The following is a 25226-nucleotide window of genomic DNA, read 5'->3' as shown; positions in this document are numbered from 1 at the left end:
GTACACATTTGAAAGGGTGAACCTGTCGTTATGCACTGTAAAAACATGTTTTAAAAAAGAATCCTGCAGACTCACCATTACACAGTACATCTACAGAGTGTTACACATCACACACAGATGCAGATACAGTTATGTACAGTCCAATTCATGAAAGGGAATCATTGGCTATTTGAATGTGTGTGTGTGTGTGTGTGTGTGTGTGTTTAGGTACTGCATTGATGCATTGTGGGTAATGTACAGTACTGTATATGCATGCATCCATGTAGGTTGATATTATACCATGTATGTTATGCATGTGTATGCATGAGTGTGTGTGTGTGTGTGTCTGTGTGTGTGTGTGTGTGTGTGTTCGTTCACATACAAATGTGAATGTAGGTGTAGTGTGTATCACTTCTGAGAGAGCACCCTCTGCAATCTACTCACCGACACCACCTACACCAACCCTCACCCTAACCCAGATCTGAACACAGGACCTAGCAGTTAGCAGCTATCTGCTAGGAGCTAGCGGTTAGCGGCTAGCAACTAACATATAACCAGAAGACAGCTGGCTACCTCGGTGAGAGCCAACTCCTGACCACACCTGGGCCAGACCCAGGCCGTATGTCAGCCAGATGGAGCCCGGAGCCAGTTGTCTTCTGGCCATATGGATTATATAGTTAAAGCTGCAGAGGGTTAGCTCATGCCCAGCCCATCCTGGCCTTGCAGCGAGAGGGAGGGAGTGAGAGAGAGAGGTGGTTCGGAGCATGAGCAGCCTTGGCAGGCACTCCACACCTCAGAGAAGGGGATTAGTAGGGCCAGCTTGCATGCCAGCTGTTTTTAGGTTGGAGGTTGGGTTTGATTTCGAGCGAGAGCGAGAGAGCGAGAGAGAGAGAGAGAGAGAGAGAGAGCAAAATAAAGACAGAATAAGCAAAATAAAGAGAGAAAAAGAGGGAGAAAGAGAGAGCTAAAGAAAATGATCCCCTAGTGGACATGATTAGTTGTGTGTATGTGATCTATTGTTTGTATGTGATGTGGTGTGTGTGTGTGTGTGTGTGTGAGAAAGAGAGAGAGAGAGAGAGAGAATCAAACAAAAACTTGGCTAATGTAAACACAGCTCTAGGTGTAATGAGCAGAGACACAGACAGACAGACAGACAGACAGACAGACAGAGTGAGAGAAGCTCACACCCATTCCTCCAGTCTACTGACAACGGTTCCCTCAGCACCATGGACAGCTCCTAGCACACCCATATAGCATATAGCATACAGCATACAGCATACAGCATATAGCACAGAGCAGAGGTGTGTTCCTTGAACAGAGGCGGACATTTGTGGTGAACCTGTTTTCTCTGAACAGATACATTTGAACTATATTGTGTAAACATTTCATTTCAGCAGTAACTCTCCATCCAACTCCCAAAATGTTTGCGGAGAACTAACTGTGTGTTTGTGGAAATGTTTGCGGCAAAAAAAACTCAAGACAAACTGCAAAACGGTCTGGGCTATGATTGTGGTTATTGAACGCACCTCTGATCTGAGAACCTCAGCAGCTCTCCGTGGGCAGCATCTGGCCATAAGTGTTGGAGGGCAGGGGCCCCATAGGCATAAGTGTTGGAGGGCAGGGGCCCCATAGCCATAAGTGTTGTTGTTGGAGCCAGGGCAGGGGTCCCATAGCCGGGCAGCAAACTCACCAGTGGAAACCCTCTTGCACTTTGGAGAAAAGTGTCCGCTACAGGAATACAGGGCATGTGTGTACACGTCATGATCCACTAGAGTCCAGGGGATCCCCAGCACACCTGAGTCAAGTCCCCATGCCTACACCTACTGTGCGGGAGCTGCTGAGCTGTCCCTCACCCAAGAAAGTTTACATCAATGCTGGAAAAAATCATCAATCATCTATCTCTCTTTGCTATCAATAGCAGTGGTACATAATACCAGTCAACACATATTTCACGACCACATTGAGACTGAGTATTTACGCTAGATAAAATGTTACTTTAAGAAGATAGTCATCAGTTTTCAAGTGTCCAATGGGATTACAGACGGCCATTTCATGATTGGCAGAGAACTCGTCCATTCCAACAGCGGTTTATCCAATCAGGAAAAGGCACTGACGTAGCACAAAGCAGCTTGACCAATGAAGACTGAGAACCTAAAGTCAGGTGTTTTGGCTGTGATAACAAGAGCATCCAGGAAACCGAAATCTTGTCTGAATGTCGTCATCACCCCGATGCACAAATGGTCCATCACGTCCGATTCACCAGCGGCTTCCTCTGCACATGAGTGTCCAACTACGTCTCTTTGCCTCACAAAGAAATTAAACAGTTCTCTAAATCGAGAAATCGTCCATCGTCCATAATTCTCTAAATCGTCCATCGTGTTCTCCAAGCAATACCATGGCAACAGGACTGTCAGGTTCTGAAGGCAGATATCTGCAAAGAGGGAGAGGACAGTATTGGTTAGAGACAGTCAGTCACAGAGGGCAGATGTGTCTGATGACCAATCAACTAGTGCTGTTAGTGGACTGCATGGAGATGGGCAGGGCTACCTTGTTCACAGCTGTTTCGTTGGTCTATGTGGAAGTGCTCTCTCTCCGTGTATCCAACGTCCTGTGAGAGAGAGGGAGAAAGAGAGAGAAAGAGAGAAAGAAAGAAAGAGGGTCAAAGAAAGAGAGAGGGAGAGATTATTATGTTATTTGAGTGCTCTATCAGGTTAAGAGGGAGATTGCTAGTTTATACGAGTGCTCTATCAGGTAAAGAGGGAGATTACTAGTTTATATGAGTGCTTTATCAGATTAAAGGAATGGTTCACTGTAAACACAACCTAGGGTCTATTTATGGATGATAACAACTTCACAGTTTGGTTTGAGAGCAAAATTATGTCTACAATACAAACACGTATCACGTTCAGCCAGATCTGCTCAGCGCTGCAACAAGTTGAACGTGATGCAGCCGGAAGACAAAGTAAAGAAATTCACTGACTTCAAAAACAGTCCTTATTATAACCTCTTTGTACACTTGCAAAGGTTACAAAACTTCCATTTGGCTGTGGGGACCTTCTCCACACTACCACTGAAGTGTAAGGCTATTTTAAGCCTTGTCAGTGGTTTGTTGATGGAAATTTATTTTGCACATGCCTGCTGCTACAAACTATAAGCCATTTTGTTGCTAATGCAAACAAAGGTCTAGCTCATACCTGTCAACATTTAGCTTTTCAGAAACGGGAGATTTTTTTTCGGGGGGGGGTCCAGTTTATACTGGATCTGTGTTTGCATATTTAATACGTTTCATACACGTGTTTCAACACTGCATTTCGGTCGTTGCTTTTACCTTACGTTGCTTTTACCTACCTGCTTGCTGTCAGATTTGGTTCCGAGGGCACAAGTTCAGTGTATCAACAACACTCAATAACAGTTTATGTGATGTGTTAATCAATTAAATTCCCAACAATTTCACAACAGCTAGTTCTGGAGTAGGCCATTCAACTAGCCCGCTTGCTTACGACGAGACTCAGGCTGCGCAGTCGGCACCCGCTTCCTTATTTGGGTTTTGGGTTGCCAGGTTTTAGCCTATGACAAAACGGTTGAAATTGAAACTAAGTGATCGTGTATGTGTAGGGTGTATTTCATACACAATCTGGCAACCTGAATGGATCACAATGATTTCAAAATGAAGTTTGATGGCCATGCAAATTTCCGGGAGAAATAACAAAACGGGAGGGTGCTGGGAGATGACCTTGAAATACGGGAGAATACCGGGAAAAACGGGAGTGTTGATTTTAATTTTGCTCCCAAACAAGAGTTTGAACTCGAACCTGATGAAGCAAATTGCGAAACGCTTTGTTCACGCCTAATAAAGTCAGCAAAAATACTCTCCAGTGTGCGATGTATACTACTTTTTTCAATATACTGCACACCATCAGCACCTGGAGCAAGAAGGGCTGTGCTAAGGGATTTTGAACCTTTGAACTCATTATCACCTATAAAGACTCGAGGTTATGTGTACAGTGAACCATTCCTTTAAAACGAAACTCTGTGTGGAATTTCTCTGGGAATACTGAAGGGAGGGGTGAGCTCTCTCTGGCGTGTTTTGTTTGGTCCTTGGTTAAAATATAATGTACGTTTTTTTTTTTTTTGCATAAACGTGTCTACTAATAAATGATGTAATTATAAAAAAAACATAAACACTAACAAACGTGACTTCCTGTGAAATCCCTGCGCCTTTAAGAGAGATTTGTTAGTGCTTTATCAGGTTGTTAGTTTACATGAGGGTGCTTAATCCATTTGGTTAAGAGGGTGATTTCTAGTTTACATGAGGTCTCTCTCTCTGCTAATTGGGAGAGGGTGATTGCTAGTCCACATGAGGCCTCTCTGTGCTGACTGGGAGAGGGAGATTTCTAGTTTACATGAGGTCTCTCTGTGCTAATTGGGAGAGGGAGATTGCTAGTTTACATGAGGTCTCTGTTGAAGTTGCTATAGTGGTGCCGATTGGGAGAGAGACTCACACTTGATGCTGCCGCAGGAAGTCTGCAAACTGGCGATCCTTAGCATAGAGCTCGATGATCCGGATGCGGTCCTGGATCTCCTGTCCAGACACAGCAAACACAAACACAATCAGAGGGGACAGCACACACACAAAATACACACACACACACAAACACACAGACACACAGAGAAACACATGCACATGCACAATCGCATGCGCACACACACACACACACACATAGAAAGACACACAGAGAAACACACAGAGAGACACACACACACACACACACACACACACACACACACACACACACACACACACAGACACACACAGACACACACACACACACACACAGACCTCGCGTGTGAGCTCGCTGTTCTCGTAGATGTGTCGTATCTCCTCGCTGCTGAAGTCGGTGGAGGCCTCTGCGCTGGCGCTGCTGTGAATGGGAGGGTCGGGGTAGCGGCGGTAGTAGTGGCTGTAGCCCGTGGTGGCCTCGCTCTCGTACATGGGGTTGTACTTAGTGGCCCGCTCCAGAGACGGCAGGCTGTCCCCGTGCCTGGACAGGGATGGACAGAGGAGGATAAATACACAGACATGCATACACACACACACACACACATACATTCACACACGCACACACACACACACACACATTGACACACGCACACACACACGCACACAGACACACATTCACACATACACACACACACACACAGACACACACACACGTCACAGATTAATTCACACATACACATATTTCTCTCAAACACATTGAGGGAAAAAATGCACACATACACATATGACAGACACTGCAACATACACACACACATGCAAACTCACACACAGGTGCCCCACGCCCTGTAAACATGTGCTCAGTATGGGATGGCTCAGGGCTAACATGAGGCCAGGACAGGTCATAAGAGGTCATGGGAGAGGTGTCTCTGCAGAGGGACTGGCTGTGTGTGTGTGTGTGTGTGTGTTTGTGTGTGTATGTGTACTGTGTGTGTGTGTGTGTGTGTGTGTGTGTGTGTGTGTGTGTGTGTGTGTGTGTATGTGTACTGTGTGTGTGTGTGTATGTGTACTGTGTGTGTGTGTGTGTGTGTGTGTATGTGTATGTGTGTGTGTATGTGTACTGTGTGTGTGTGTGTGTGTGTGTGTGTGTATGTGTACTGTGTGTGTGTGTGTGTGTGTGCGTACTGTATGTGTGTGTGTGTGTGTGTGTGTGTGCGTGCTCAGCTCTGCAGGGGGCCTCACCCTGGACTGGTCCTGGTTATTTCCAGCTACGCACCCCAGGGGACCAGCTCTAAGCTCATACTGGAGAGTGTGTGTGTGTGTGTGTGTGTGTGTGTGAGTGGGTGATTGGGGTATAGGTTTCTAATTATGTTCAGCTCCAGTGAACAAATACCCCACGCAGACAGACACACACACACATGTACACACACACACACACACACACACACACACACACACAAACATTCCTAGAGCTACCCCAAGGGTCGTCACGACAGCAGAGCAGTACCGGACAGTTACATAAGAGTTTGCAGAGACATAAGTCCCATAGTCTGTCTCAGTCTTTAAGTGTAGTGTCCACTGTGTGTGTGTGTGTGGTGTCTGGGAGCATGCTCTTGTGTTCGTTCGAGCCTGCCTAAGCTTTTGCAATGTTGGGTTTAGTGCCAAAAGCCAGATCGGTCATTGCACTCCCACACAACCCTGTGCCTGCGCCTGCCTCACAGACACAGGGAGAGTGACCATTATTACCATGCACTATCTAGAGAGTGACTAGCCTGACCATTACCATGCACTATCTAGCTCAGCCTACCTAACCTACCTGCACTGCATCTTAATCTGGTATCTCAGTGAGGACGATCCCCTGTGAGACAAATCAGTCAAATCAGATTGATACACATCATTGCTCTGTTCCATTCGTTCCGAGGACTTTCGGGTTTTACGGGGACCTTTTTGGCGGTTCTACGTTTCTAAGGATTTGATCGCCACCGGTGCTTTGCATGAAAGAATTCTAACTTGCTAGGAGGAGGAGTCTTGGTGTGGAGGAGGAGTCTGTTGAAGAATACTACTGTAATTGGAGTCTCAAGGCTATTGCACACTAAAATCTGCCATTTCAGTACTATACAGATGTGACAGATCCAGACGCCTAGTCCCAAATCTTTTATGACGGACATTCTGAGATTCTGAGTAGAAACACAGACTCAGTGTGCAATGGCCTTTAGTCTGATGGTGAATGCTGAGGAATCTTTCACAGCGTGTCTCGTAGATTGTCATGTATAGATGTGAATGCTGAGGAATCTTTCACAGCGTGTCTCGTAGATTGTCATGTATAGATGTGTAATTTTCATGTGTGTTCCATATGTTTAGAGCACACCATACATCTACTACCCAACATGGAAAAAATCTGGAAAATGTATGTTCATTTTTACATTGGAAGTGGAAGGGAAGGCATTATTCCATTTTAGGAAATGCATTTGCAAGCTCTATACAGTATATAAGTATATATCCTCTTTTGATCCCGTGAGGGAAATTTGATCTCTGCATTTATCCCAATCCGTGAATTAGTGAAACATATACAGCACACAGTGAACACACAGTGAGGTGAAGCACACACTAATCCCGGCGCAGTGAGCTGCCTGCTACAGCAGCGCTTGGGGAGCAGTGAGGGGTTAGGTGTCTTGCTCTAGGGCACTTCAGCCATGGATGTGGGCATGGGAGAGCAGTGCTCAACCACTTCCCCCGCCCACATTTTTCCTACTGGGTCGGGGATCGAACCGGCAACCCTTCGGTTACAAGCCCGAAGCCCTAACCAGTAGGCCACGGCTGCCCCTAACAACAGCATATCAGGTATCTTACATGACAAGGGTGATTCCTCTATGATTTTTTCCCAGACCTTTTCCATATTGTGTGTATGTGTATACAATGTGTGTGTGTGTGTGTGTGTGTGTGTGTGTGTGTGTGTGTATGTGTGTGTGTGTTTGTGTGTGCATGTCTGTGTCTGTGTGTCTGTGCGTGTATGTGTTTGTGTGTGCGTGTGTGTGTGGTGTGTGTGTGTCTGTGCGTGTGTGTGCCTACCGTAAGGGGTCCTCAGTCTCCTCTTTGTCATACTGGTCCCTGAGGGCTCTTGCCAGGAAGAAGATGACGCCAGAAGCCACCAGTAGAAACCCGGCAACTGACGCTATGGCGATGCCAACCACCAGTGGCTCCGACACATACTCCTCACAGTGCTCACCACGGTACCACCAGTTTTCACCCACACGACACCTAACACACACACACACACACACACACACACACACACACACACACACACACACACACACACACACAGAGTGAGAGGGAGAGGTACAGTAGGGGTAGAGAGAAAGAGAGACAATAACACACATTAACACATATTGACATTGCTGACAAAATGATAGTAAAGAGGTGCATATACATGTAGAGCATATTTAAAAACCTAAGTCCACACAGATTCATACATTATCACATTACATTTTTATATCACATTATTTAAGGGGTAATGTATAGAACACCCTTCAGGGTGAAGCAAGACCCCTCTTCTGGCACGTCAGGGTTCGGTTCACCCTGTCGGGACTTATCCCGCTTATTATACGGCTACTTGCCAAAACAAAAAAAATAAACTCCACATGACATGTCTCTTTACATTTATTTGTTAATGTTTCGTCGTGGCTTTTGCTGAGAAACAAATAGTTTGCAACACACGCTGAACTTGAATCAAACATTCTTTACAACACAGCTGATCAACCATCTGCCCTCACTTTTGAATGAGATCCGTTGCAAGAAGTGACCGGACTACTTGCAGAGTGACATGAAAGACGTAAATCAGAAGCACAAAACCCATTGCCATTGACAGCGGTATGTTTCAGCGGTAATTACATGAATATATATTACCGTAGAACGTTTGGAAATCCCATTCAAGTCAATGGAGTGTTGTACTTGCATTGTGAAGAGCAGTATAATAAGTAAATATATATATAAACATATTATGTAAACATTTTATTATTCACACTGGTCTCCCCTGTCTTTCTCTCTCTGTCCCACACACACCTGCAGATTGCTCCTTTTCCAGGGATGATGTCACACTTGCCGTCGTTCATGCAGAAGTCGGACTGCAGCTCACAGATGCTCTGGCAGGGCAGTCCGTCCACGCTGTAGTAGCCGGCATTACACACACACTCCGCCTCACCCGACCAGCGGTTCACCATGCACTCCGCGTACTCGTTACACGCCTGGTACTTACACGGGTCCGCCTGTTCACCTGCACACAGAGGGGAGGAGGAGTGTGTGTGTGTGTGTGTGTGTGTGTGTGTGTGAGAGAGAGAGTGATTAGTGCACACTAAGGAAACCGAAATGAATGAATCATGACATTCACACACACAGCTCCAGGAGAGCTGTTTAATCTTGCCTACCTAATCACACCAGTCATGCAAACTCTCAAACACACACACTGAGTTCATCGACAGTTCACACACTACACCATGTGGAAAGCCCAATAGAGTACACAGCTGTGTGTGTGTGTGTGTGTGTGTGTGACTAACCTGACTTCACTTGTAGTGAGTACTTGTCTATGGCCATGTTTGTGTGTGTGTGTGTGTGTGTGTCTGTGTGTGTGTGTGTGTGTGTGTGTGTGTGACTAACCTGACTCCACGTCTAGTGAGTACTTGTCTATGGCCATGTTTGTGTGTGTGTGTGTGACTAACCTGACTCCACGTCTAGTAAGTACTTGTCTATGGCCATGTTTGTGTGTGTGTGTGTGTGTGTGTGTGTGTGTGTGTGTGACTGACCTGACTCCACGTCCAGTGAGTACTTGTCTATGGCCATGTTTGTGTGTGTGTGTGTGTGTGTGTGTGTGACTGACCTGACTCCACGTCCAGTGAGTACTTGTCTATGGCGAGGTTCATGGTCTGGTAGGCGGTGTTGCAGAAGTCCTCCAGGATGAGGTAGACCGAGCTGGTGACCCCGCGCTGCACGGGCTTCCCAAACTTCATGCGGCTGTTCACCACGATGCTGCCGTTACGGAAGTTAAGAATCTCCAGGTTCTCAAAGTTACTGAGGTTGGACTGCAGGTATGGCACCAGCTGAGGGACACACAGAACGCACACAGACAACATGCTCATGAACGTGCCCTAACACACATGCATACGCACATGGACACATACACACATATCTACATACAGTACCCTCCAGAATTATTGGCACCTCTGCTAAAGTTGACTAAAAAGAGAAATATAAAATCATCTTTTGGAAATTGATCTTAATGCCTTAAGTAAAAAAAATGAGGAAATATCCAACCTTTAAGGACACTGATTTTCTTTGTGAATGAATAATGTATCATAAATAAATAAATGTTCTTCCTTAAAATACAGGCATCATAAGTATTCACACCCCTATGTTAAATTCCCATAGAGACAGTCAGATTTTTATTTTTAAAGGCCAGTTATTTCATAGATCCAGGATATTATGCATCCTGATAAAGTTCCCTTGGCCTTTGGAATTAAAATAGCCCCACATCATCACATACCTAGAGATTGGCATGGTTTTATTTCAGTTAGCCTATTAGCTGTTTTGATTTGCATTGCGCTCAATGAGCATATATATATATATATATATATATATGTGCCTGCATAGCATATCATATCAATATACACATAAATGAGATTAATGTGTATGGTGATGCGTACCAGCTCAAGGAAGCGCTGCTCCAGTTCCTTGTACTCCGGTGAGCTCTTATTGAAGAGGTCGTCGGAGAACACCATGTTGGTGACCCTCAGGCTGAAGAACACCATCAGTGCCCGCCCAGGGTTGGTTGGCATGGCGATTCTGCCGGGGTCATCCAAGTAGCCACTGCCGTCCTCCATGTGGTCACCGTGGATATAGACGTCGTAGTCCACCTCGGACACGGTCAGAACGATGGGCGGCTCTGTAGACGCTGTCGCTTTCTTCATTTGCTCTTCCTCCTCAGGTGTAACCATGGCGATGAGGGTGAAGGGGGATTCCTTCTCCGGGGAGATGGGTGTGGGCTGGATAGAGTCCAGTGGGGCCTCGGACGTCTCGCCGACCAATAGGATCTCATCCTCCGTGAGGTCTACCTCTGACACACCTGGCTCCTCTTGCTCTGCCTCTTCCTCTATGACCACAGGAGCCTCGGTCTCCATGGGAACCACAAGCTCCTCCTCCTCCTGCTGGGCCTCGGCGGGGACTGTCTCCTCTTTAGCCTCCTCCTCCTCCTCCTCCTCGACCGTTACTGTGGTGATGGTGCTGATGTCATATTCCTCCTCTGTGACATCACTAGCAGGCGCCTCCGCTGTGCTGTCCTCCGTATCGGGGGGCGGGGCTTCAGGCAGGCTCACGCCCACCACGGCCGGCCAATCCTCTCCTCCCGAGCCCGATCCAGAGATTTCAGTGGCCAGGTCATCAGCAACAGCCTCGTTCTCCACCGAGGGGCTGTCTGTGGGGTTAGCCTCAGCGTCCACAACATTACTGACCAAAAGCTCCTCTCCCTCGTCCACTGCTGGGAGACACAGAGAGATCAGTGAGTGTGGGACAGTGTGTGTGTGTGTGTGTGTGTTTTTGTGTGTGTGTGTGTGTGTGTGTGTGTGTGTGTGTGTGTGTGTGAGTGTGTGTGTGTGCGTGCGTGTGTGTGTGTGCGTGCATGTATGTGTGTGCGTGTGTGCGTGCGTGCATGTGTGTGTGTGCGTGCATGTGTGTGTGTGCGTGTGTGTGTGCGTGCGTGCATGCATGTGTGTGTGTGCGTGCATGTGTGTGCGTGTGTGCGTGCATGTGTGTGTGTGTGTAACTCACCTGGTGCTTCCTGCTCCTCCTCCTCAGCTGTGTGTTCAGTGAGAGGTGGCTCTGCATCACTCTCATCTAGAATGATGACATCATTCTCCCCGATGACCTCAGCCTCCTGGCCACCCCAAGGGTCAGTGGTCAAGGTGGGGTCGAGGAGGTCGTCCTTCGGCACCTCCTCAAACACTTCCTGTCCGGAGTCAAGGGGAATCTCTGCAGCCAGGATGTCATCCTGGAAACAGAACCATGCGCACACACACACACACACACACACACACACACACACACACACACACACAGGACACTTAAACCTGTGAACTGAGAGTGCTCTGAACCAAACACCAGAGGTATCAGAGGACCTAATCACTCAAAGCCACATGGTAGAGCCAGATTCCTACAGAACCGACACCTCACAATAGGACGCCTAGCAACCTCTTTTCCTCCAAGCGCTACATTTGAAAAACATGGCCAAGAGCTACCAATGTTTTATGGGTTATTAGTAGCATGTAATCACATAGCTGATCTCCACTCAAAACATCTGGATAGGCTGCATGTGTTAGGGCTACAAAACAGCTGGATAGGCGTTATGTGTTAAAACTACAAAACAGCTGGATAGGCTGTATGTGTTAGGGCTACAAAACAGCTGTATAGGTTGCATGTGTTAGGGCTACAAAACAGCTGGATAGGCTGCATGTTTTTGTGCTACAAAACAGCTGGATAGGCTGCATGTGTTAAGACTACAAAACAGCTGGATAGGCTGTATGTGTTAGGGCTACAAAACAGCTGGATAGGCTTTATGTGTTAAGGCTCCTTTCAGCTCCTTTGTAGATTTGCTAGGAATTTGAACAGGTTTACCAAATGACTGTGTCCTTTAACCTTTAACCTTTTAGAGAGCTACTCAGAAACAGGTGGGGAAGTACTGGCAGCTTGTGAGCTACTTGTTGGAGACCCCTGCCCTAAACACACCAGCTAAACCACTCACGGCACATTCCAGGACATCTAAACACATAAGCCACTCGGACGTCACGCTAAGAACCAGTGTTGTCTGCAGCGCACCGAACATGGGAAAATCACCTGAGCAGATGAGCACGCCAAACAAACCACACCTTCAAATGTGGATAGAAGCACATCTAAAACCACACCAAATCACAGGCCAAACCAAAGCAACTCAAAACGCACAAGCACATCTGAAATCAGCCCGAATCACTGTTTCATTGACACAGCACAGTCTGTGCAACCATAGCAACTGAGCAAAGTGTGGCAGCCACAACCTAAATAAGCTGAACTCTAATTCTCTCATGAACACCACAGTACAGGGGAAAGTATATCAGCATACTGTAGATCAACTGGTGCTGCCTGCTCCTCAACTTAACACAATCACAGTCTACAGTCTACAGTCTACCATCTACAACCTGCACCCACAATAATCATGGTTCAGACGCCAACATAGTGTATTATAGTGTAGTGCTGGGGCAGCTGTGGCCCACTGGTTAGCACTCCGGACCTGTAACCGGAGGGTTGCCGGTTCGAGCCTCGACCAGTGTAGCACGGCTGAAGTGCCCTTGAGCAAGGCACCTAACCCCTCACTGATCCCCGAGCGCCGCTGTTGTTGCAGGCAAGCTCACTGCGCCGGGATTAGTTTGTGCTTCACCTCACTGTGTGCTGAGTGTGTTTCACTAATTCACGGATTGGGATAAATGCAGAGACCAAATTTCCCTCACGGGATCAAAAGAGTATATCCAGATGCACACACACAACGCAAACCACATGCGCACACACACACACACAACTAATAATCACTGTAACCAACCAGCCTGTGTCGAACTAATCAATATAGGTACTTTTACCAACTCCATTTGCTCCATTCTGACCACTAGCCACAGAGCCAGACTGATAGGGCAGGTTTCTATTGCTAGAAATAAAGAGTGCCGACTCACAATGCTGCCTTCCTCAGCTGGTCCAGTGCTGGGCTCAGTCTCCTCAAGAGCGTACGTCTCCACCACTGCAGAGGACACAGCACACGAGCACACTACTGTCAGGAGTGCACTACAGTCACTCAAGAGTATAGTACACACAAGCACACTACTGTCATGAGTGCAGTGCAGTCACTCAGGAGTATAGTACACACAAGCACACTACTGTCAGGAGTGCACTACAGTCACTCAGGAGCACACTACTGTCAGGAGTGCAGTACAGTCACTCAGGAGTACAGTACACACAAGCACACTACTGTCAGGAGTGCAGTACAGTCACTCAGGAGTACAGTACACACGAGTACACTACAGTCAGGAGTGCACCACAGTCACTCAGGAGTACACTAAACACGAGCACCCTACAGTCAGGAGTGCACTACAGTCACTCAGGAGTACAGTACGCACGAGCACACTACTGTCAGGAGTGCATTAGGAGTATGAGTGCATACAGGTCTGTGAGGGATTTATATGTATGTGAGATATATGTGTGTTTGTTGTGTTATGGTTGTCTAAGCTACTGGATGCCTAAAATTTCCCTCGGCATGAATAAAGTAAGTAAGTAAGTACATGTATGTATGTATGTACAAGTAAGTATGTATGTATGTATGTATGTATGTAAGTATGTAGGTACAAGTAAGTATGTATGTATGTATGTATGTATGTATGTATGTATGTATGTATGTATGTATGTATGTATGTAGTATGTATGTATGTAGTATGTAAGTATGTATGTATGTATGTATGTTTTGGGGCAGCCGTGGCCCACTGGTTAGCACTCTGGACTTGTAACCGGAGGGTTGCCAGTTCGAGCCCCGACCAGTGGGCCGCGGCTGAAGTGCCCTTGAGCAAGGCACCTAACCCCTCACTGCTCCCCGAGCGCCGCCATTGTAGCAGGCAGCTCACTGCGCCGGGATTAGTGTGTGCTTCTGTTCACTGTGTGCTGTTTGTGTTTCACTAATTCACCGATTGGGTTAAATGCAGAGACCAAATTTCCCTCACGGGATCAAAAAAGTATATATACTTATACTATACTTATACTTATGTATGTATGTATGTATGTATGTAAGTACAAGTAAGTATGTATGTATGTATGTATGTATGTACAAGTAAGTATGTATCTATCTATCTATCTATCTATCTATCTATCTATCTATCTATCAATCTATCTATCTATCTATGCAGCACACTATAATCAGGAGTGCAGTGCACTACATTATGAGTGCATTGTGAGTGCACACAGACTACTTCATGGTCTTGTGTGTTACCATGCAATGCTTCATATCAGTAGCATCTGATGGTGATGATGTACAGTGCAGTGTGTGTGTGTGTGTATTACCGTGTAATGCCTCCGTGATAAAGCTCCTGAGGTCAGTGATGGTGTACTCCGCAGTGGGCAGCTCGGGGTCGATGAAGCTGCTCTCCACCATGTTGGACTGCAGGTTGATGAAGTCCAGTGTCTCCCCACTAACCTCTCCTCCATCCGTCAGCACCGACACCACATACTCCACACGCACACTCTCAAAGCTGGAGACAGAGAATAATCCACTCTGTTATACACACACACCCACACACACACACACACACACTCTCACAAAGAGAGTAACTAGTACTCTGTTACTCACACATGAATAAATACACACACACACTCAAAGATGGAAAGAAAGAATAACACACACATGCGCGCGCACACACACAAACACACACACACACACACACACACACACACACACACACACACACACACACACACACACATACGCAGTGTAGGTTGCAATAACTTTTATTTAGGTCCTATAGGGACTCGGTGTTAGTGTGATGGGAGGAAGGGTCATGATCACCAAGGCGATAAAGCTTGCAGGATAATCTTATCCCAGCATCCAGCTGGGCACCATGACACTTATCCCACTTACAGTAGACACGGTAACAATATTAAGACTGACAGAGATGGGGGGAGAGAGAGAGAGAGAGAGAGAGAGAGAGAGAAGGAAGGAGAGAATGACATATATGGGCCTGTGTATTTGTGTGTGTGTGTGTGTGTGTTTGAAGGAGATGGAAAATATGTAAAGACAGAAGAAGACAGAGTGGAGGAAGAAAATAGAGCGAACAGAGATAAAGACAGACAGAGAGAGAGGGGGGGGGGTGGCACGTGTGTGTTAAGTGACAGATGAACACAGCAGGAAGTCTTATGAGATAACGAGGCCACCACAGCTCAGCAATTAGATGCTTATCAACTAAACACTGTGTGTGTGTGTGTGTGTGTGTGTGTGTGTGTGTGTGTGTGTGTGTGTGTGTGTGTGTGTGTGTGTGTGTGTGTGAATTAAGAGGCTGTGACTCACCCAGAAGCTTCCGTCTGAGGCCTGATAAAAAACAAACAGATGAGTCATAATTGACACAGATAAAATACATGCACAAACACACACACACACTCACTCACTCACACACACACACACACACATACACACGCACACACACACACACGCACATTCACACAGACAGACACATACACATACACACGCACACACACACGCACATTCACACAGACAGACAGACAGACAGACACACACACACGCACACACACACGCACATTCACACAGACAGACAGACAGACAGACACACGCACACACACACACACACACACACACACACACAACGTACCTGAACTCTACCACAGACACACTCTTAAACTCTTGCAGCTTCTCAAGTGCAGCAGAGACCTGAAGAGAAAAGGTACATTAGAGAACTGTCTGTGTGCGTGTCTGTGTGTGTGTGTGTTTGTGTGCATGTGTGCATGCATGCGTGTGTGTGTGTGTGCATGTGTGCGTGTGCATGTGTGTGTGTAACCTTCTGAGTGAACTGTGAGAGTGTGAGTGTGTGTCTTTGTTTGTGTGTGTGCGTGTGTGTGCATTACCTTCTGAGTGAACTCCTGTGAGAGTGTGTGGTGTGTGAGGGAGGTGGGGTCGTTGAGGTCTTCACTCCAGGGTTCTCCGTGTAGGAGCGCGCTCAGTTCCACCTGCTGCTCCATCACGGCCCGTGTTGGTAAGACAACTGCCTCCACCTCAATCTCATTGTCAATCTGGACCAATACCCCCACACGCAGAGAACCATATCACACACACACACACACACACACACATAATAGTTAGAATACTAGACTATAACCATGCTAGTTAGCATACCAGATTAATCATGAGTCATGAATGAAGAAGTTGGTCATGTCAGTATACCGAATGACCCATGATGACCCATTCAGATGGTCATGTTTGCACACCAGATTAACCATTAGCGGTAGAGTCGGGCATATCTGGACAACAGCTGATCATTAACTAAAATGTTGCCCATGTTTGATGCCAGATTAATGATGAGTCATAACGTTGACGATGGCAGCATACAACCATGAATCATACATGCAGCATACAAACATACAGGACAACCATGAATCACACATTTAGTCATGTACTGACCATTAGCCTACATCCACTTGATGACAGTGAACTGTTAAAGTCGGACGTGTTTAAAACCCATTTGGCCTACTGCAACTGTCACCTCAGCAAGAATTATTACTAGATAAACAGAGAATTTTTTTAACCATGAAGAACAACAATAGTTGATATAAAGGACCCTGTCTATTCAAACTGAAAGCAAGACTGATCAGATAAAATGGCCTCAGGGATGCAAAGTGGACGTCCAGCTGCCTGAAATCATCCAAATAGAGTAAAGTGAAATTAAAATTACTTAGCTGATGGTTTTATCCAAAATGCCTCAGACACAACTGTGGGTTTGGGGATAGAACCTGACTGTCACGTGGTGCAACACTACAACTGTGGGTTTGGGGATAGAACCTGACTGTAACGTGGTGCAACACCACAACTGTGGGTTTGGGGATAGAACCTGACTGTCACGTGGTGCAACACTACACCTACTCCACCACGCCCCAACACCCCTATGGGTGAGATCCCACCCCAAAACAACTCATATATCTAATCACTGACCATAACCAGTCTGAAAGAACCAATCACTGATTAAGCCCCAGCCCAAAGATAACTCAAATATCCAGTCACTGACACAGCCTGAAACAACCAATCACTGACCTCCGGCACATCAACTGGTGTTAAATCGGTAACCATGGCAGCCTCCACTTCTTCCAAGGGCAACTCTTCCTCACCGTGCTCTGACACAGCAGCCTCATCCTCTGTAACCAAGGAAACAGGCCACACCTTAGATGCTGAGACTAATGGGTTAAATTGTGTGAGTTTACATAATGAAGCTCACTGAACACACACACACACACACACACACACACACACACACACTCACACAAACCTGTTTGGACTGGTTTACTCTCCTGAGGGGGCGGTGCTTCTGTCTGTGCTCTGAGGGATCACATTTGAGAATTATAGTCACATGGTCACATGGGGCCTCAATTATCTACACTAATCATAAAAACATAAACAAACTCTCTACAACATTAACACACACACACACACACACACACACACACACACACACACACACACACACACACACAACAAACAGAGACGGACATAACCAACTAAACATACTCAAATATGGATGCAAACGCAAACACACACACACACACACACACACACACACACACACACACACACACACACACACACACACACATACACACACCGGGACATAGACTGAGACATTCAAAGACAAACAGTAACTCAAACTGACATAGATAGACAAACAAACAAGCGCTAGCAGCTAGCTGCTAGCTGCTAGGCCTGGACACTCCTAAAGGTCAGAGGTCATACCTGCACTCAGGCGGTAGTGTGCCCTGACTGAGGAAGCAGACAGCACACACACACAAGAGTCTTAGACTGGCTTGCAATTCAATCCAATTCAATTCATTACATGCCAATGACATAACACAAACTTCAAAGTTGTATTGATACAGTTAGTTGGTCTCTCTCTCTCTTTCTGTGTGTGTGTGTGTGTGTGTGTGTGTGTGTGTGCGTGTCTATATGCCGCCATGCATGAGAGGTAGTGAGTGGGTGTGTATCTAAGAGTGTGTGAATGAGTCTATGTATGTGTGTAAGAGAGAGGGATAGACAGAGACAGAGAGAGAGGGAGAGAGAGGGAGAGAGAGAGAGAGAGGGAGAGAGAGAGAGAGAGAGAGAGAGAGGGTATCTTACCTCCTCTCATTGCTCAGGGCCAGTCTCTGCAAACAGAGTAAGAAGACAGTGTTAGAAGAACACACAGCTCACTGTCTCAGAAAGAACACGTGCATGTACAGATTTCAAACAGATTTCCACTCACCTTATTGACAAGAGCCAAGTGCTCTTCTGATTGGCTGAAAGTGGCGCCAATATCGCGGGCTGTCATAATGCCCTCCTGGCATTGGCCCATCCACAGCTGGTACTCCTCCTGATTGGGCAGTCGGTCCCAGAAGATCTTAAAGGCCTCCCACACCGTCTCCTGACAGACTGAGATGTGAGAGGGGAGGAGGACAAGAAATGAAAGGAGGAGAGCAGAGATGAGGAGGAAGGAGAGATGGCAAATAAAAGAAAGGAGGAGAGCAGAGATGAGGAGGAAGGAGAGATGGCAAATAAAAGAAAGGAGGAGAGGAGCAGAGGAGGAGGAAGGAGAGATGGCAAATAAAAGAAAGAGGGAGAGGAGAGATGAGGAGGAAGGAGAGATGGCAAATAAAAGAAAGGAGGAGAGGAGCAGAGGAGGAGGAAGGAGAGATGGCAAATAAAAGAAAGAGGGAGAGGAGCAGAGGAGGGGAACAGCAGGATGAAGAGAACAGAGAAAGAAGGGGAGAGGACAAGTGTCATTTAAATCACTCTGGTTAGGCACAATACTTCACATGCTTGTCCCCAATCTATTGTAGCAATGACGCAGGAGTCAGAAATGATACAGGCCATTACACATGCCAATTTATATATTTTGTATAAATCATTTCACAATCTCTACAGTAAAGTGTGTTTCTCCATTAAGTGCATCTGAAGGTCCAAGTGGACTATTTGTCATGTTTGTATTTGGGCCTATTGAGCTCACTGTGCTGGCTGGTGTATTCATGACTCTCTTGTCCTCAACACACATGCTGGTCCACCATCTCTGTACCATGCGGCCCAGATCAGACCAGCACAGTTCTGATTCACGCCTTCTAACACACGGTGAACCATTCATTCATTGGACCAGACACCTTTGCCCAGTCAATGAGCCTCCAGTCACTGCTGCTGTGCAGTTACAGCCCATCAAATGACCTCGTGGGATTACCATGGCAACGTGAGGACCTCCTGCCTGCCACCCCTGCTAGTTAATCCCACGTAGGACTGGCAGCAGGGGGTGTGTGTGTTGGTTGGTGAGTCATCCCAAAACTGGTTTGGGCCAAGTTCAGTCATGATGACACATCCATCTGAACAGTGAGGTGTGTGTTTAGCTTATCTGTTACCGCACACTTAAAGCTCTCGGACATAAAGTCACCCACATTAAAAACAAACAGATAATCTCTATTCATGGAGTGACATGCGTGCAAAATACAAAAGGTGTGTATGTGTCGTGTGTGTGTGTCATGACTAAAAGTAGAAGACGGTAGAATGAAGTTCTCACGCAGTCTCTTCTACTACTATGCTCTGGCTTGATGTCATGTGTACTTTATGTGTGTGTGTGTGTGTGTGTGTGTGTGTGTGTGTGTGTGTGTGTGTGTGTGTGTGTGTGTGTGTGTGTGTGTGTGTGAAGGGAGAGAGAGAAAGAGAGCAGTCATGAGAGCGCAATTAAGTTCTCACAGCACAACCTTTCTGCTATACTCTTTACTGGCTTGACTGTGTGTGTGTGTGCGTGTGTGTGTGCGTGTGTGTGTGTGTGTGTGAGAGAGAGAGAGAGAGAGAGAGAGATTTGGTCATGCTGTGATTGACCGCATCTGACACGGCAGAAACAATAACTGAACCCATTATTCAAGTGGGAATAGTCATGACCATCTCAGTCACACATGTATATGCACACACACACACACACACACACACACACACACACACACACACACACACACACACACACACACACACACACCTGTCCTACCAAACCTGCATATTTCAATGTAGATAGTGTGAAAACACTACTCAGTGAATGCAGTGTTAATGTAAATGCAGTGTTAATGTGAATGCAGTGTTGCAGTGTTAATGTGAATGCAGTGTTAATGTGAATGCAGTGTTAATGTGAATGCAGTGTTGCAGTGTTAATATGAATGCAGTGTTGCAGTGTTAATGTGAATGCAGTGTTAATGTGAATGCAGTGTTGCAGTGTTAATGTGAATGCAGTGTTAATGTGAATGCAGTGTTGCAGTGTTAATGTGAATGCAGTGTTAATGTGAATGCAGTGTTAATGTGAATGCAGTGTTGCAGTGTTAATATGAATGCAGTGTTGCAGTGTTAATGTGAATGCAGTGTTAATGTGAATGCAGTGTTGCAGTGTTAATGTGAATACAGTGTTAATGTGATTGCAGTGTTAATGTGAATGCAGTGTTAATGTGCATGCAGTGTTAAGTGGGTCTTACTCAAACCTGACACTTCTACATTTCATTGAAAATGTCCCATAGTCCCAATGTATGAGGGTAACACACAGTAGGCACATCTTTTGGCAGCCTACAGCAGCACTAGGGTAACGTACAGTAGTCTTTAAGCCCAGCTATCAGCAGCCTACAGCAGCACTAGGGTAACATACAGTAGTCTTTAAGCCCAGCTATCAGCAGCCTACAGCAGCACTAGGGTAACATACAGTAGTCTTTAAGCCCAGCTAGCAGCAGCCTAAAGTAGCACTAGGGTAACGTACAGTAGTCTTTAAGCCCAGCTATCAGCAGCCTACAGCAGTGCTGAATGTGTATAAGTATATATACTCTTTTGATCCCGTGAGGGAAATTTGGTCTCTGCATTTATCCCAATCCGTGAATTAGTGAAACACACACAGCACACAGTGAACACACAGTGAGGTGAAGCACACACTAATCCCGGCGCAGTGAGCTGCCTGCATCAACAGCGGCACTCGGGGAGCAGTGAGGGGTTAGGTGCCTTGCTCAAGGGCACTTCAGCCATGCCTACTGGTTGGGGTTCGAACCGGCAACCCTCCGGTTACAGGTCCGAAGTGCGGTGAAGAGTCAAGTCTGAGTCTGCAGAGACAGCAGGACCACCACTCTCGTGTTTGTTTAGCCCTGGTGAGGAAATGCGACTCGAAGCTCATTCAAACAGAAAAAATAACCTCACATATGCACTGACATGGACAAGCAACGACAAGTGTACACACACACGCACACACACACACACCATTACTATTGATGAGTCAGGTTTCTCTGCCAACATCGGATCATGTGCGAGTGAGCAGGTGTGCCCCCCCCCCCCCCCCCCCAACCCCCGGTCAGGTGTGCTGAGTGCCCTCGGTCAGTGAGCAGTGCCTGTGGCCCACCTGGCACTGTCCAGCAGCAGACAGTCAGTATTTCACTGGCTCAGCACAGCTAAGCCAGCCGGCTGACCAAAGGCGCCACTGATCCTGCTGGCCTACTGGTCAGCACACATCTGGACCCACCCCCCTCCCGCTCACTGATTGGCTGATTAGGGGATGACACGTGAGACGTTTGATCCCCCTTTGGCCTGTGACTCCTCCGATAGGCTCAGAGCTCTAAGCTGGCCCTGATTTACGGTAGGTAGCAACCTCACACACACACACACACACACACACGCACACACACACACACACAGAGTAAAGCTGACACAGGTGGGTTTGACAGCAGGTGTCAGGGGTGGGAAGTCCTCTCCATCTCTTTAGTGGGAGTAACACCTTGACCGGCTCAGGTGCTCCAGGCTCGGTCTGACGCAGCTCCAGGGCCTGACCGTGCAAAGAGCCTCCTCCAAGCAGAGCACTGAGACCTAAGGCCTCCTCATGCTCACTGTCCACCATCCACATCCACCTGCAGAGACCCGAGACTCAAGGCTGAATTGCAGGGGTGCTGCAGGGGTGCTGAGGTCCCTGAGGCCGGCCAGTCACTCAGCCTCCCCCTGGGCAACACAGCAAAACAGACAGACACACAGACAGACACACAGACACACAGACACACAGACAGACACACACTACTGGCTCCAGCAGGGCTTCAGGCTCAGCACTCCTCATGCAGCCGTGGGCAGCATGGCCCACTGGGCAGCCGTGGCCCACTGGTTAGCACTCTGGACTTGGAACCGGAGGGTTGCCGGTTCGAGCCCCGACCAGTGGGTCGCGGCTGAAGTGCCCTTGAGCAAGGCACCTAACCCCTCACTGCTCCACGAGCGCCGCCATTGTAGCAGGCAGCTCACTGCGCCGGGATTAGTGTGTGCTTCACCTCACTGTGTGCTGTTTGTGTTTCACTAATTCACGATTGGGTTAAATGCAGAGACCAAATTTCCCTCACGGGATCAAAAGAGTATATATATATATACTTTTGTATATATACTTGCAGGAGTCCTTCAGCCTCCTCCCAAACTGCAGAGCAGGTCCACTCCTCTTACTCACATCACTGGCCTCCGAAATGCCATCCCTGGGCACTCCACACTCGTGGGCCCACTGCTGGGCCTGGACCACTGAGCAGTCATCCTCCTCCCCCAGTCAACAGAGCACAGAGACTCACACAAACAGACATCTATTTCCCCCAGTCAACAGAGCACAGAGACTCACACAAACAGACATCTATTTCCTCACTGACAAACTGCAGCATCTTTTAAATCTCAACTTTACAACACAAAGACAAAAGCCTTCTTATTACAATCCCATAACAGCAGTCAGAGTAGAGTTTGTCCACACAGTAGCCTAATAGACAGATGTCCCTATAGTATAAGGCCTCCTTGTTTTAGTAATTGTGATGTCATTGTTCATGATCATTGATCATGTCACTGATGAGTGTAGATCTAGAATTTACATTGGCATTTAAGATGGTTGCTTGAGTAATACATTATTACATTGTCAAATGGGTGCTCCAGCAACATGCTAATCACAGATTTGCAATGTTATTCCTCAAATGGTTCAAGGCAAAATGGTTGTTCAGTATTTGTGACGTCATTACAGTCAAAGGGATAGAGTCACAAAGGTTGTGCAGTGGGCCTGTCTGTGAGGTGGTGTGTTTGGTGGAGTCCTGCTCTTCATGTGTCCTCTATGAGGCCACCCCTTGCTGTGGAGCGTTTAAGTTCACTCATCAACCAGCTAATCCAGCCATTTAAGCCCTCAACACACACACACACACACACCTTTCACTGCAAGAACGCTGAAAATCCATCAGTGTCGTCATTAAGCTACTATACAGCTAACAGAAGAAGCTGCATCACCCCACAAATATTTACAACTCCAAATGCGATATGTCGAGCACTGCATTATTCTTTGAGTGTGTTTGTGTGTGTGTGTGTGTGTTCTTACCTCTGAGGTGGTAGTACTGTAAGTGGTATTGGAGGGCCTGCTGCAGGGACTCCTGGGAGCAGATTCGGACTCCGCTGGGCAGCAGTACGTTCCTCCTCCTGCGTCGGCCCCCCTCCCCCTCCCCTCTTGTCCAGCTCCCCTGATCGAACAGTCCAGCTGGGTCACCGACGGCCGCCGCCCCCGGCCCAAACTCCACCAGGGCCCCTCCGGGGAACACACGCTCAGCTGCTGCAGCATCTGCACACACACGCACGCACGCACGCACACACACACACACACACACACACACACACACACACACACACACACACACACACACACACACACACACACACACACACACAGTTAATGTACAGCAGAGATCGGAAGTCGGTTTCAGTCTCTCTCTCGCACGCACGCAAAAACATAAACATCCATAAACATGTAAACACACACATGCACTCACACAAAAATGTACGCACAAAAACATTAACCCATAAATATGTTAACACACACACGCACACACAAAAAAAGTACCCACTCTTACACTCTTACTCACATTCACTCGTAAGACCTCATCTCAGATATATGAAAACACACACACACACACACACAATTACCTGTGCTCGTGTGTAGATATCCCATAGTGCAGAGGAGGGCTAGGCCGTATCCAAAGCAGGAGAAGTAGCTCCAGTGGCGGTTCTGCATTGTAAATCCTTGACTCTTAGTCCCCAAGTCTCTGAGCGCCACACACTCCTCTGTGCCTGCCGTTCACTCGACACACACTCACACAAACACTCATCATACACACGCCCCGACACTCTATCACAAGCACACACACGTTGTCCAGCGGTCACTCCTGTCCGGTTGGAAAGTCATAAACATCCGATATCCATGGTTTGAGTTACGGATCCGAGTTTGGGAAGGGTGTTGGCGAGCACAGGTACTGGTTGCTGTGGCGATGCAATGCGAGTCAGGCAGGATGGGCAGATGGAAAGATTGGATCCCTGCTTTGCTCCTTAATCTCGTTGGGTAATCCCGCAGGGAAGAAGTAAGCAAAGAAAGAGTTAGCAGAGAGAGAGAGAGAGAGAGAGAGAGAGAGAGAGAGAGAGAGAGAGAGAGAGAGAGACTAACTGAGGACTGCTTAAGAGAAAACGTGAACAGAGAGAAAGAGAGAGAGAGAGAGAGAGAAAGAAGGAGGGATCTTAAAGAGAAGAGTTTAAGAGCACACAGAAATGAGAGTCAAAGTTAAGACAGACAGAGAAAGACATGTATGTGTGTGTGTGTGTGTGCACATCATAGGGGGAGAGAGCAAGCCAGCCAACTTTATATATTTATAAAGGCAGCAGTTTGCAAACATTGAAGCAAACAGAAGGGTTTTAGCCCCTGTGATGTCAACGGAACCCTCAAGGCACACACACACACACACACACACGTACACACACACACACACAAAACACAAACACAAATGGTTCTTGCTGAATTGCGGACAGTTACAGTATACACCTACATACACTTCCAACATCACTATGAAGTTTTTGCTATGCAAATGTAGCCCTCCTTTGCACAAAAGGCTGACAAATAGACGAAGGGTA

General features: G+C 47.0%; 1 protein-coding gene across 1 annotated transcript; it reads right to left on the bottom strand.

Annotated features, from left to right (window-relative positions):
- Positions 1–200: 200 nt before the first annotated feature.
- impg2a (interphotoreceptor matrix proteoglycan 2a) lies at positions 201–24339 on the bottom strand. Its single transcript, XM_042078431.1, has 21 exons — positions 24252–24339; positions 23653–23889; positions 18541–18707; positions 18417–18442; positions 18036–18062; positions 17575–17624; positions 17343–17443; positions 16163–16327; positions 15910–15968; positions 15591–15611; positions 14591–14778; positions 13219–13283; positions 11294–11513; positions 10174–11003; positions 9351–9570; positions 8540–8750; positions 7547–7735; positions 4820–5021; positions 4482–4561; positions 2527–2587; positions 201–2410 (listed from the first exon to the last, which is right to left on the bottom strand). Exons 1-20 carry the CDS (start codon positions 24337–24339, stop codon positions 2551–2553), a joined length of 3183 nt encoding a protein of 1060 aa, XP_041934365.1. The 3' UTR covers positions 201–2410; positions 2527–2550.
- Between the last annotated feature and the right edge of the window lie 887 nt (positions 24340–25226).

The sequence above is a fragment of the Alosa sapidissima genome, chromosome 2, assembly GCF_018492685.1.
Source record: "Alosa sapidissima isolate fAloSap1 chromosome 2, fAloSap1.pri, whole genome shotgun sequence".
Classification (NCBI taxonomy): domain Eukaryota; kingdom Metazoa; phylum Chordata; class Actinopteri; order Clupeiformes; family Clupeidae; genus Alosa; species Alosa sapidissima.
This window is presented reverse-complemented; position numbering and strand designations above follow the sequence as displayed.